A 13,471-nucleotide genomic window follows, 5' to 3' on the forward strand; every position below is an offset into this window, starting at 1 on the left:
AACTATTGGATTCAGGGTACTGTTCACCTCAGGGAAAAAAAGAAGATAAAAGCGGGAATTAGAGAATTACACAAGGGAGTTTACTTATATCTGTGGTGGTATTTTTTATATTATGTTCTATACTTTTTGTATGCCTGAAATACTGTATAATTAAAAAAAACACTGCAGGACAAAATTAGATTCCACTCTATGTTATACACGGAAAATTGTTTCAAAGTCAAATATTAATGCCTTTGGTATTACCTAAACCAGGTTTCCCATGCTGAAAAGCCAATATATGTATTAGATAGTAGATCATCTAAGTTCTTACTACCAGGACACACTTCAAACATATGCTTAAGAGATGACGATGGCATTTTATAAATGTGTTTTCTCCTACATTACAAAAAAGCCAGATAAACATCTTCCCAATAAAAGAATAGAACATCACTATTCATACTTAAGTACTTCGTGCAATTTTATCAGGTCATTTTTTCTACACTTACAACAATTCTAGACAGGAAGTCCAGAATTTAAATAATTTTTGTCAGAATGATACTGATATCACTGGCACTCATTTAATGCCTGTTAATGATAGCATCCTGATAGATGAGCTTTCTTGCATAGCTTTCATTCTCTCAACCAATAGTGAAAATAAGAAAAGGTATGAATGCATGAGAAAAGCTATCTTCCATTCATTATTTTAATGTTTTTGTGTTATTGGGCTGACTAGCAATTAAAGCTAATCTCCATCTAAGTATAGTGTCTAAGGTGAAGAGAAATATAGTATCCTAGAAATCTTAAGCTAGGAAGCTGCACTTAACAGACATTTGTTTGGAATGATAAACCAATGGATGATACTGCATGGATATAATCTAATGGGAAGACAGATATCTAAAAAGTGAAAAGTAAAAAAAAAGAACGAATTTCACAATAGACTCATACTCAAGCAGTTCTGAGAGGCAGGTTTAAGGAATCCTTAACTCAGAGAGCACATGCGAAGATAATTAAAGAAGACTAATGTATACACTAAGATTTAAAGTATGTATAAGGCCAGGTGCAGTGGCTCACATCTGTAATCCCAGCACTTTGGGAGGCTGAGGCGGGTGGATCACTTGAGGTCAGGAGTTCGAGACCAGCCTGGCCAACATCGTGAAACCCCATCTCTACCAAAAATATAAAAATTAGCTGGCATGGTGGTATGTGCCTGTAGTCCCCGCTACTCGGGAGGCTGAAGCAGGGATTGCTTGAACCTGGGAGATGGAAGTTGCAATAAGCCAAGAGCATGCCACTGCACTCCAGCCTGGGTGACACAGCAAGACTCCATCTCGAAAAAAAAATAAAAATAAAAAAATGAAGTGTAAGTCTCTAACAGAGGCATGGAGGGAGATAAATGGCAGAGAACACTGCAATATCCTAGATAAAAGGTCATGAAAGCTTGAACTAAAGCAGGAGGGAAATAAAATTAAGAGCTAATGAGGATAGAGAAGTAAATGGATGTGACTGATGCCTTAATGAGATCAACTATGACTCCCAAGTATGACTTCAGTGTGGACTTCTGAGATAGGAAATTAAGAGTGAAGCAGACATTTTGGTGAGTGGGTGTGTGTGTGTTGGGGGGAGGTGTGTGTGTATTTAAGAAACACGATGAGTTCACTTTCTGATGTGTTGAGGTTCAGCATCTTTTAGAGAGCTGGATTATAACTGCCCTTCTGTAGAAGACATACCAAGGTGTCACAATATAAAAGATATTCTACAACATGAAAGAGCTCCAGTCCCCCAAAAGGAGTATGCAGAAAACTGAAGTGTATAAAGATAAGACTGAGAGGCAGAGGCAACACTGAGAGGAAGTAAAAGAACACATAGAAGGATATGGAGAGTAAACTGGAAAAAACTGGCCAGAGAGGAGGAAAATTAGGAAAAGTGAAGTGTGTGTCACAGTGACACACACTTCTTTCACACGGTGTGTGACTGCCACAGATCAGTCAAGCCAACCAGGATTTCTCACTTACAGAACTATAATAAGTGTGTGTTGCTTTAAATCACAAAGTCCATGGTAATTTGTTACAGCAGCAATAGGAAACTAATACAACACTCTAGGAAACTAACAGATACCTTAAGCCAGCAAGTGCTCATTCCTTCCCTCCCCTGACCCCAATCTAGTCTTGGAAGAGACAGATTCAGTCCAGAGGATAGGGAAGAACGGAAAAGCAAGATGGAGAAAGAGAAGAGGCCAACCGCATCCCCAACAATTGCCCCTACTGGAGACTAGAAATGGAATAAGCTTGAACAGGGGAAAAGGAGCAGCTTTCTTTGGGTGAAAATTAATTTATATTAAGCTAGGGTTTGTATTATCTGAAACCAACAGGAAATCTCTGGAACCTACCTGGGACTTTTAACCAGGATCAGAACAAAAATAAGCTCAGAGGGCTGATTTAAAGGTGCAACGGCTGGAATAAACTAGCCACTTCCAACTTACATCTATCATGTTCACCTTGTTCAAAAAAAAACTGCTTACAGGTATCTAAGAGTTCAGGAGTAATCACTGAAATTGACTTCAGAAACGTAAGTTGTAAATGTAGTGATGAACACAACCATTTCACATATCTAATAGTCACACAGAAACCAATATGGGCTTTCAGCTAGAATTTCAGCTTTCACCAAAAGACAAACAGGGGAAAAACCTCTAAGTATAACTAAAAATTCAACACCACTTTCAAGAATGCACGTGGAAACTAGACTATTACCCAGAAACCGAGTAAATCAATTTCCCAAGTGAAATGAGTACGAATGTTGAAGTTATTACACTGTACTTCACATTCATTAAGTAATCAAGTCAGCATAGTCTTTCAAAGGACTGTCTTGAGGAGGGAAAAGAGGTGTTCTTCAAAACAAAGTTGTTACTTCATGTATAAATTACTAAATACCTTTGATAATGATAAATAAGAACAATCATTTTAAAAATTGCACAATGCCAAAGCAAAGAACCTAGATGCAAACTTTAAATAGTATAATGCCTCTGTAGGTACAAATGCCAAAAGGTTACCATGGCTGATTATTCAATGTTGCTTTCTCAAGAGAATTCTTATTAATAAAAATGTAACAGATATGTACAAGCCAAAAATCAGGCCAGTTTAAATCTAGCATTCTCCACAGACATAGAAATAGCTCTAAATTTGTCAAAAATATGGTACCCTGAGAAGTTTGAAAAATATCCTAATCCACATTTAAAGAAGGCAACAACACCCTTCAAAAGCCTTTCAGCTTCAGAATCAATAGCAGGTTTTCCCCACAGAGTATTGTAATATACTCAAGGAATCAGTAAGGGAAAGAAAGAATCTGTTCCTTATTTTTTAAAAAAGGGCTTAGTTGTAACTGTCTCATCCCTTAGCAAATTGGACAGCCCTGAGAAGGCAACAGTTTCATTTTATTTCTGCTGAGTTACTCCAGTGAGGGTTTGATTGCCAAAATCTAAAGCCAATAGGTAGACCGGCTTAAGGGTGAAAAAGTGATCTGGCCCAGTTATTTTAAAAGTATTCTGTAAATATTTCAAAAATGCTGATATTCATCTGACCTCTAAATAATATTAAAATTTATAGTATTAGCCCCCTCCCAGCTAAGAGTAACAGAAAACTAACATAAACTATATTCAGTACTTTCTAGGTAGTTGTACTTTTAACTTGTGGAAATAAAATGTGGCCTCCGTCAATGTTTAATATCAATGGGCTACTTAGTCCACTTACTCAGATGGCACCCTCAATTATGATGAAATTTTTTAACCTAGTAGCCACAAGTGAACCATAAAAGTGTCATCCTGGAATCTCATGGATGGATAACTTAGGTGAGTAGTTCGATATATAGTGCATGGATGGGAGAAAAGGGCACTTTATGATCTTGAGTCCTCAAAGACAGTACTGAAGAGAGTTACCTTCATATAAGCCTCATTAACAGAGGCAAAGGCTAACCAGAAAAAGTTAGGCACCCAGAAAAAGACTTAAAAGGTGAGTTCAAGCCTCCACAGATCTAACTGTTGCAAAAAGAACCTGTTTATCCTAAAAACTAAGAAAAGAATAAAACAAATTAGGTCTAAGATCCAGCCCATAACAATGCAAACAGTAGAGCACAGTGACTGTCATTTTAACATGGACTGGACTCAGACCACTTAGATCAGGGGTCCCCAACCCCTTTAGGAACTGGGCCACACAGGAGGAGATGAGCAGCAGGCCAGCCAGCTTTACCAGCTGAGCTCTGCCTCCTGTCAGATCAGCAGTGGCATTAGATTCTCATAGGAGCACAAACTCCATGGTGAACTGTGCATGCTCTTATGAGCATCTAACTAATGCCTGATGGCGTGAGGTGGAAGAGTTTCATTCCAAAATCATCTCCACCACCCCCCAAATGCTCATGGAAAAATTGTCTTCCATAAAAATCAGTCCCTGGTGCCAAAAAGGGACTTAGATATCTACTCAAGACAAAAATATACCGTTCGATACTTTGGAGTATTTGCTTTCACATACTCTTTACGAAACCAAAACCTGGTATGTTGTTTTACTTCAGATTTCATATTTTTGTAATCCAAAAACTCTTTGTGGCTAAAGTGCTATCTTAAGTGACATCAAAAATTAGCCTATGGAATATGACTACCAATGCTTAGAGGTCCATTAACCTGAGCAAAAGCTAAGGTTTTTTCCTCAAACATTTCCTAAAGAATCAAAATTCTTACCATCATTTTTTCAAAAATTTCTAAGAGTTCATTCTCTGACAGTGGCTTTGGAAAGTTCTCCATCATCTCTAAAGGTGCTGCTGAGCAATCACTGCTTGCAAATGTAGTCTTCAGGTTGGGAAGTGGAGGTCTCTCTTTCTTGCTCCCTGGAATTCTTATGCTGGCAAATTTGTCCAGCTACAAAGAAAGACAGAATGACACACGTGTAAGTATTTCCTTTCCCAACATTTATCTCATCTCAAAAATGAGAAAAACAAAGAGGGCCAATTGTGTTATCATTGTGATTTCATCAAGAGGCATTCAGCATTGGAATATTTAAAATTAATAATAATAAAGAGTGGTGAAAATTTTTCAGTAACCATTCTATCTAAAGATTGAAGAGAGCTCAGACAACATTGAAAGATTCCTTCTAATCTTAAAACCACACATAGATTTGAGATTCTAATGACAGGTGACCTTTGCTTTATATATTAGCAAATTAAGCAGTTTAGAAAGATTACTTAGATAATTTAGTGTTGGTCCCAAACTAGTACTCAGTGTCCAATCTCCCACCCCCTCCTGGCCCCTTTGCCTATTGCCCTTTCCATAATGCATACTGTCTCTTGGAGTGAGGTGGGTGGGGAACATGATTTAGGAATTTTTAGGAATTGAATTCTACTTATATCTTCATAGCTTATTGGCCTGATAAACTATTTATCTTTGTTCAGGCTGGTCTGTATGTGAACTTCTTGAATATCTACAGGGCAAAATGGTTAAGGCCTTAAGAAATAAAGCTAGATTTTGTTTCAATGAGATTTCTTCTACAACTAGATAATCAAATAGCTTGCTGACATTCAAAAAAGCATAGATATTAGTTTACAAAGCTAATTATTCATTTATTCAAAATTGTTTGAATTTCACAAGTTCTATTGCTCACAAAGAACCAAGACTCATACATTTCATGACTAATACAATTTTTCAACCATCAAAAATGAAAAGTCTTAAGCTGAACCAGGCATCAAGAATAGAAGTATACTCAAACACAGTGATTCCATGACGTCTGATACCTCAAAGTTTCAATTTAAAAGGACAATTAAGTCACAGTATTGTTTATTCAATTCACTAAAGAAATAGGATTTCTTCAAATAATGAGACATAAAGATAAGTATTATCTTTCAAAATAGGTTTCTAAATTTACTATGAAGACAATGTCTAGAAAAAATACTATGTACTGCACTCACCCATGGTCTACCTAACATCACTTAAACATTAAAGTACTAAGAATACAGCTTCCTGTAGGATTTAGAAAGTTGTCATAAAACACCACTGCTCTCATTCTAACCACCAAAACAAACCAGAAAACGTATAAAGTTATACTTGCTGTTGTCATCAACCCAACAGAAAAATAAAGACCCAAAGAAACCTACAAGAATCAAATACCAGAAAATGACAAGCTGCTCTTATCCCTGACAAACAGTTGAGGAAGAAGAATAAGTTAAACAAGGGTAAAGAAAAGCCAGCCAAATATTTAAGGAAATATTGATAGCTGCATGGGTGCTGGCATTAGAATTTCAAGGAGCCCCACATGAAGCCCCAGCCATTTGTCAAGTCTACACCCACCTACCAACTCTTTCCCTAGTCTTCACCAACTGAATGGGGTAGTGAGCCAATGGCTCGGAGCAGAACAGGAAAGCTGTATGAATACTCTGTGAGGCATATGCAAACAGCTGCCCTCCAAAGGCCATAGACTAAGCAAAAGACTGGAGAGAAATCCCCATGACACATTCTGGACTTTGAAAGAGCAAGTCATAATGCCATCTAAAGGCTGGGGCAGGGTACTTGGTCAAAGAGATTTCCTGAAGAAACAGCCAGAAGTAGAACTGAAAACAGAAAGAGAACTCTATGTTAACCCTAAAATGGGCATTTTTTTTCCTGAAAGGATATAATGAAGAGTGGACATTACACATGAGATGAATAATTTCAGCAGCAAAGTCACAGAAACTATTAAGAAAAGAAAAACGGATGAATTAGAAATAAAGAATAGATCAGAAATGAAGATTTTCTTAGATGAGCTTAACAGTAACCTGGACATAGCTGAGGAAGAATCAGTGAACCTAAACCCAGATCGATAGAAAGTTCCAAACTCAAACACAAACAAAATAATGAGATAGAAAAAAAATGAATACGATCTGTGATACAACATCAAATGTTGTAACACAAGTGTAACTGGGGTCCAGAAGCAGAAGAGAGAGTGGAAATGGTACAGAAGAAATATTTCAGAAGATAATGACTAAAAATTTTCCAAAATTGATTAAATATATATAACTCAATTCACAGATCCAAGAAGCTCAGCAAAACCCAAAAAGAATACAAAAGACACACACACACACACACACACACACACACACACCCCTACCTACCCCTAAGCACTTCATGGTCAAACTGCCGAAAGTTAAAAATAAACAGCAAACCATAAAAGTACAGCAAGAGAAACAAAAATACATTATATATACGAGAAAAAAATGATATGACAGCTAATTTCTCACCAGAAACAATGGTGGCAAAAGACAATGGAATGGCATCTTTAAAGTGTTGAAAGAAAGGTAGGGTTGACTCTTGAACAACACAGGGATTAGGGCAGTCAAAGTCCACATATAAATTTTGACTCCCAGAAACTTAACTACTTATAGCCTCCTGTTAATTGGAAACCTTACCAGTAACATAAACAGTCAATTAATACATTGTTGTATGTTAAACATATTTACTGTATTCTTACAATAAGTTAGAGAAAAGAAAATCTTATTAAAATCATAAGAGAAAATACATTTACAATACTGTACTATATTTATCAATACTGTAAGTTTACATCATATAACAAGATGAATTTTCTGCTGAAATGGTGACCAACGCAGCTACAGACCTCAATCTATACAATTCACGTATCAAGCAATTCACCTTTTTCTTGTAATGTCATGAGTTTTCTCTGATTCTTGGGAGCACTTCAAGCATCACTAGTGGCACTTTGTATGGGTCCCATGGTGTTACTCAGGGTTTATGGTATTGCACTAAACACGATGAAAAATACTCAAGAACTGCAAGATATCAGTTTTTACTGAAATACGCAATTTACTGGAGAGATTAACTGCTCAAGTGGAGATGATTAGTGTCACATGACATTTTAAGTAGGTACTCAACACACTTGAGCTCACCGGAATAGCAACCAGAGGTGACTACAACATTAATACAGTAATATAGTGTGCGGTACAGTTAATTTTATAAAGTTACAGTTTAATACTGCATCTTTACATTTGTTCACATTTCTCTTGACTGCAAATGGCACCATCTTTAGTTCATGTTTGTGTGAACTAAAGTCAGTAAGTTTTGATTAATTTTAACTTTTTTATAATAGATTTGTAAATGTTTTATGGTATTGAAAAAACAGACTATTATTTAAATATATTCAAGACATATGTAACTTTTTCTTTTTTCGAGATTTCTAATCAGTTTGTCTGCAAGTTTTTTCAAATTATTGCAAATCTACAAAAATCTCCAATATATTTCTTTGAAAAAAACCTGTGTGTTAAGGGGACCTGGGCAGTTCAAATCAATATTGTTCCAGGATCAGCTGTACTGTTATCCTGGGATTCTGTATACAGTGAAACTATCTTTCATAAGTAGAAGCAAAAGAAACACATTTTCAGACAAAAACTGAGATAATCTGTCTCCAGCAGACCTGTACTACAAAAAGTATAAAAGAATTTTTTCAGGCTGTAGGGAAGTGATACATATATAACTTTTTCTTAACTTGTTCTGGGATGAAATCCCAGATCTACAAAAAGAAATGAAGAGCAATCAACAGTTGTCTATTAGATGTTGGTGATACAAAGATAAATGAGCTATAAGACTTACCTTAAATAATTATCAAGTGGAGGAGACAAGCACATAAATAGGTAATTATATAGCTATACAGAAAATGTAGGAGGTATGTGAAATGTAATAGCAAAAAAGAGTGGCATCTAACTCACCACCATAAGCGTTTCCTAGTCTGGAATAACTCAGAAACATAAAACTGTCTCCACATGAATATATGTCCAGAAGTTACTATCCCTATGTACATTTGTACCCTCATTACTGATGTTTGTTTAAAAAAAAAAAAAAATGAGAGAAACCAAAGAAACTGTTTTTAGGAAATGGGACTGGTTACCTATCTCCCAAGTCACTACTTCATTGCCATCATTTCTGTACAGATAATATCAATTCCTAAGCACAGAAACTATTCTGGCTCTTTACATACACACACACCCAAAAAAAACCCAGTGTAACTTAATTAATATGCCAAACTTATAATGAAGTGAAATTAAGCAAAACTTCATTAATGCAACATCAATATTATAAATGTAAACATGTCAATAAATGGGAATAATAAGCTTAAGCACTTTACAAGCTAATTTGTAAATGCATAACCTAATGGTTCTAACAGTGATAGAAGACATAAAATCTTAATTTTCGCCAAAAACCAAAACTTTTTTTAAAAAGAATCTCTGAAGTCATAAAAATTAACAATATTTTTACTAATATTTACTGAGCCTTTTCTATATGTCAAGCACCAGGCTAACAGCTTGAAATGCAGCATCAGGTTGAATACATTTGTTTAATCCTTAAAGTGAGGAAACTGCATGTCTAAAAAAATAAAAGAACAAGCTCCAAAACACTTTTGTACCTAACAATTTCATAGTATTGAGCTCAAAAATAGGACAAAGGAAAGAAATCAGCCCTTAATGTTTTCAGGAGTAAAACTAGTAAAATGGTACTTGTATCAATAACATAATTTGTAAAAGTAATAACATTAATAATAAAATATAATTATCACACCTACCCCATATGCTTAGCACCTAAAACTCTGCGGAAAAGATAAATTTTACCCAAATTGAAAAATAAATTTGTACATTACCACTAGTATAGACGGATGAAGGCAAGATAGGAAAAATTAGCATTCCCCTCTTCTAGCTTCTAAATCCACAATGGTCAAAATAGTAATATGAGATACAAAATGATCAATCAGTATTTCATATTTTCAATATAATGCTTTCTTTTCCCAGACAAGAAAGAATAAAAGAAAAAAATAAGGAAAGAATCATAAAAGAAAAACAAGCACAATCCTTCCTCCTATACTGGAATAGCAACTCGGATCTAATGAATACCTCAGGCTAAAAGTAAAAGCATTTCCGTGCCCTATTGAGCACTCCAGGTAGATTCTACAAAATCTGGGCCCTATAACAAAGCTAGGCGCAAAGTGAGCTTTACTATCAAATCATTTTACATGTTTTAAAAGAAGTTTCATTTTTTAAAAGAGAGGTTACTATGATTCCATTCACACATGGAAAAATCACTCCTAATCTATCTGTGATGAAATTGCACACACAATTTGCTTAAGCCAAGGTACAATAGAACACTTGAGCAAACTTTAAAAATACTTTTTACATAAAAATATGACCGGAATCCCCCTAATATTGACCATAAGTTGGTTATCTTGTATTTGGCAATTTGGCTGGGGGTTGTTTATGTGTGTGTATTACAATTTGTGCACTTTCTACTTCATGTAAAATTTTCATAATTTTATACGAAATTCTCCTCTTAAAATTGAGCAAGAAACACAACCCAGAGAGGTGAAGTATACAAACAATTTGCCTTTGTTGAAGAATTAGTTAAACATATGCAAGACTGAGGAGATTCTGTTATAATGCCATTTGGAGATGGTATACCACACTTCATTAATATGGCTTTGACTGTGTCTGGGGTATACTAAGTTTTATAAATTAATATCACTTATCTTCAGGGGAAGCTAAATGAGCACCCTACTGAGTATTATCTCACACTGAGTAATCACACTGATAATCAGTAATGACAGTTTAAATAAAATTAATTAAACAAAAAAAGTTTCAAAAAAAACTATCTGAATTTTTAGCTATAGTATATCACCGCAAAAGTGAAAACTCGGTGTTTAAGGTTTTCAGTATTACAACATTTTAAACACCAAAAGGCAAGTGATTTTTTAATTTAAAATAAAAGGAAAATATAATTAGTCATCTTACAATTTCACAAGTATGAAAAACTACATATGATCATAAACATACTTCATTAGAACCCAGAAGGGAGTAGAAATTTTCACAAAATCCAGGAGAATTATTAAGCAAACAAAAATTCCTTCTCATTATAGAATCAATTCTATCCAAATACATACTTGAAATACGGAATAAAATCTACTGCTTGAAATTCTCTATTTTCAGGCAATCTTACACTATGCTTAAGAGGGGGCAAAAACCTAACAGCTAACATAGCTTGGCTCTTTAGTTAACTTTATTACTAATCTGGGAACTTTGTGATTAAAAACAAGCAAGGTTCTGGAGTCTGACTTCACAATCCTGTCCAGCCACTTGCTTATTGTGTTACCACAACTAAGCTACTTAAACCTTCCATGATAGTACCCATCGCAGAGAAGTGTTAACAGGAAATAAAAGTACTATTCACTCTCATCTTTGGATTTAAAAGGCTGAAATGCCTTCCCTGACCACTTTATCTAAAGTAGCACGTGTACCCACCTCTTATCCGTCACAGCACACAGTACATTCTCTTCCTATGTCCTTTCACATGACTTACGAAAATCTGTAATTATCTCATTTATTTTGCAATTGTTAACTCTGTCTCTTTCCAACTAAAACGTTAAGTGCCATGCTAGACAAACCATCAACTGTTTTAATCACTGTGGCAGCCCATCTCTAAGATGGCCCCAGTGATCCTGATTTATGTAACCAATAGATATTGTGGAAATTATGGAGTGCAATTTTCAAGACTAGATCTTAAAAGACTTTACAGCTTTTGTTTTGCTCCTTCTTGGGAGTATGCCAGCTGCCAGATCATGAGAACACTCAAGAACTCCTAAGGGGAGGCAAAGAACATGACAAAGAACTGAGGGCTTCCGCTAAAAGATAAACAGGTTTCTTGCCAACAGCCATGTGAGTGAGCCATCTTGAAAGTCCTGGTCAAGCCTTCACATGACCGTAGCTCCAGCCAACATTTTTACTGCAAACTCAAGGCAGACCCCAACCCAGAACTACCCAACTAAGCAACTACCAAATTCCTGACACACAGAAGTGGTATGAAACGATAAATGTTTGCTATTTTAAGTCACTAAGTTTTGGGGCAACTCGTTACATACCAACAGATAACGATTATAGTCATGTTATGTATGCAGCCTATAGAGCAGTACCTGATAGTTAGCAGTCAGTCAATTAATACTTGTTGAAGGTATGAATGAATGAGCAATTACTAGATGATAAAATATATAAAACATAGTTACCATCCCTATAGATGCTTACCATTTGAGAGAAAAATATACAATAAAGGATCATAATTTAAGGTAGAATATTGTAAATGCCCCCAAGAAAATAAGCCAAGTGAACTAGCAACAGGAATGAACGATTAATTCTAGAGTGGAGAAAAGTACCTTAAGAGGGGCTTTGGAATGGCAGTACAACAGGGAACTTGTGATGCTGATATGAAAATTATAGAACATGTTAACTGCTAAGCAGTATGTCTGCCTGTTCTATGGTCTTTATGTTTAAGCACTAGTGACATCACTGCTACAAAGATGTATCACCGTGGAGAGAAAAACCAACCATTCAATCTTTCAGGTATGATAAGCCGAGGCCAGTTTTAGGCCTAGACTTACCACCCAGGAACAATTCCTACCATCCAATCAACTGCATTCTGACTTCGATATTCCTCAATGTTACATATGGGCTTCTTCAGCTCTTAATTTGTATTTTACTGAAATTTATAAGAAGTTCTTTAGCCAGAGGCTTCTTTGAAAAGATGAAAACTTACTGTTCCCTCCCTACCAAAAAATAGTTGATTATCTACTTATAATATTTTGTCCACACGTAGGTTTCACATAGTATTTTAATATTATTAAATGAAAAACAAATTTATGCTCTTAAAATTTCTTCAATTGCTTGAAAATAAGTTACGACACGCAATATGTGTTCTAAAGCCAGCTGTCATGCCATGGAGCAGTGTTTGGAGATGCCTGCACAGGGAAGAACCGCGGCCTCCCCGCACCAATTAGCACCCACTTGCCAGTCATGAGTGAGCCACTTTGGAAATAGGTACTCCAGCCCCATCAAGGCTACAGATGATTATAATCTCATGAAAGACCTCAAAACAGAACCATCCTATAAGCTGTTTCCAAATTTTTGATGCAAGAAACTGAAATATCAAGTGTTTATTATTGTTTGAAGCTGCCGAGTTTTGAGAAATGTTATATAGCAATAGATAATTACAGAGCTCCTCATAGAATACTTTTAAATGCCTAAAATATATATGAACTAAAGTAAAATGAGGTTATAAAAATATTAATAAATTTTAATATATCAATAAATGTTCTTCACTATTGCATTAAATAACAAAGGTAATGACAAGTCTAATTTCAACATATTGTCAAATGTAAACCATATTTTGAAATATCTTCAGTAACTACTGTGCTTTGAAAATACCTGATTTCTGTTGGTGATAAAGTCACAGGCCAAATACTACTGTGGGTTTTTCTGGCATGCTGATAGGTGTTTTTTTCCTATATGCATAACTGAAAGAAATACTAAATTTCATTTACAGATTAAATAAAATAAAGATTTAATTTTTTCTTCAAGGACACCATGAATTCCACCAAGACCCCTTGGTGGTCCATGGACCACAAGCTAAGAACCCCTGGTAGGTGGATACAGAACGATAGCA

General features: G+C 35.5%; 1 protein-coding gene across 4 annotated transcripts in view; it reads right to left on the reverse strand.

The window, feature by feature from the left end:
• DIAPH3 (diaphanous related formin 3) overlaps nt 1-13,471 on the reverse strand; it is a 502,965-nt gene that overhangs the window by 445,203 nt on the left and 44,291 nt on the right. For all 4 annotated transcript variants that reach the window (XM_032150983.2, XM_058437956.1, XM_058437951.1 and 1 more), the window contains one exon: nt 4,703-4,879. In XM_032150983.2, coding sequence (XP_032006874.1) covers nt 4,703-4,879 — 177 coding nt within the window. The remainder of the gene's footprint in view (nt 1-4,702; nt 4,880-13,471) is intronic.

The sequence above is a fragment of the Hylobates moloch genome, unplaced genomic scaffold, assembly GCF_009828535.3.
Source record: "Hylobates moloch isolate HMO894 unplaced genomic scaffold, HMol_V3 SCAFFOLD_4, whole genome shotgun sequence".
In the NCBI taxonomy this organism is placed as follows: domain Eukaryota; kingdom Metazoa; phylum Chordata; class Mammalia; order Primates; family Hylobatidae; genus Hylobates; species Hylobates moloch.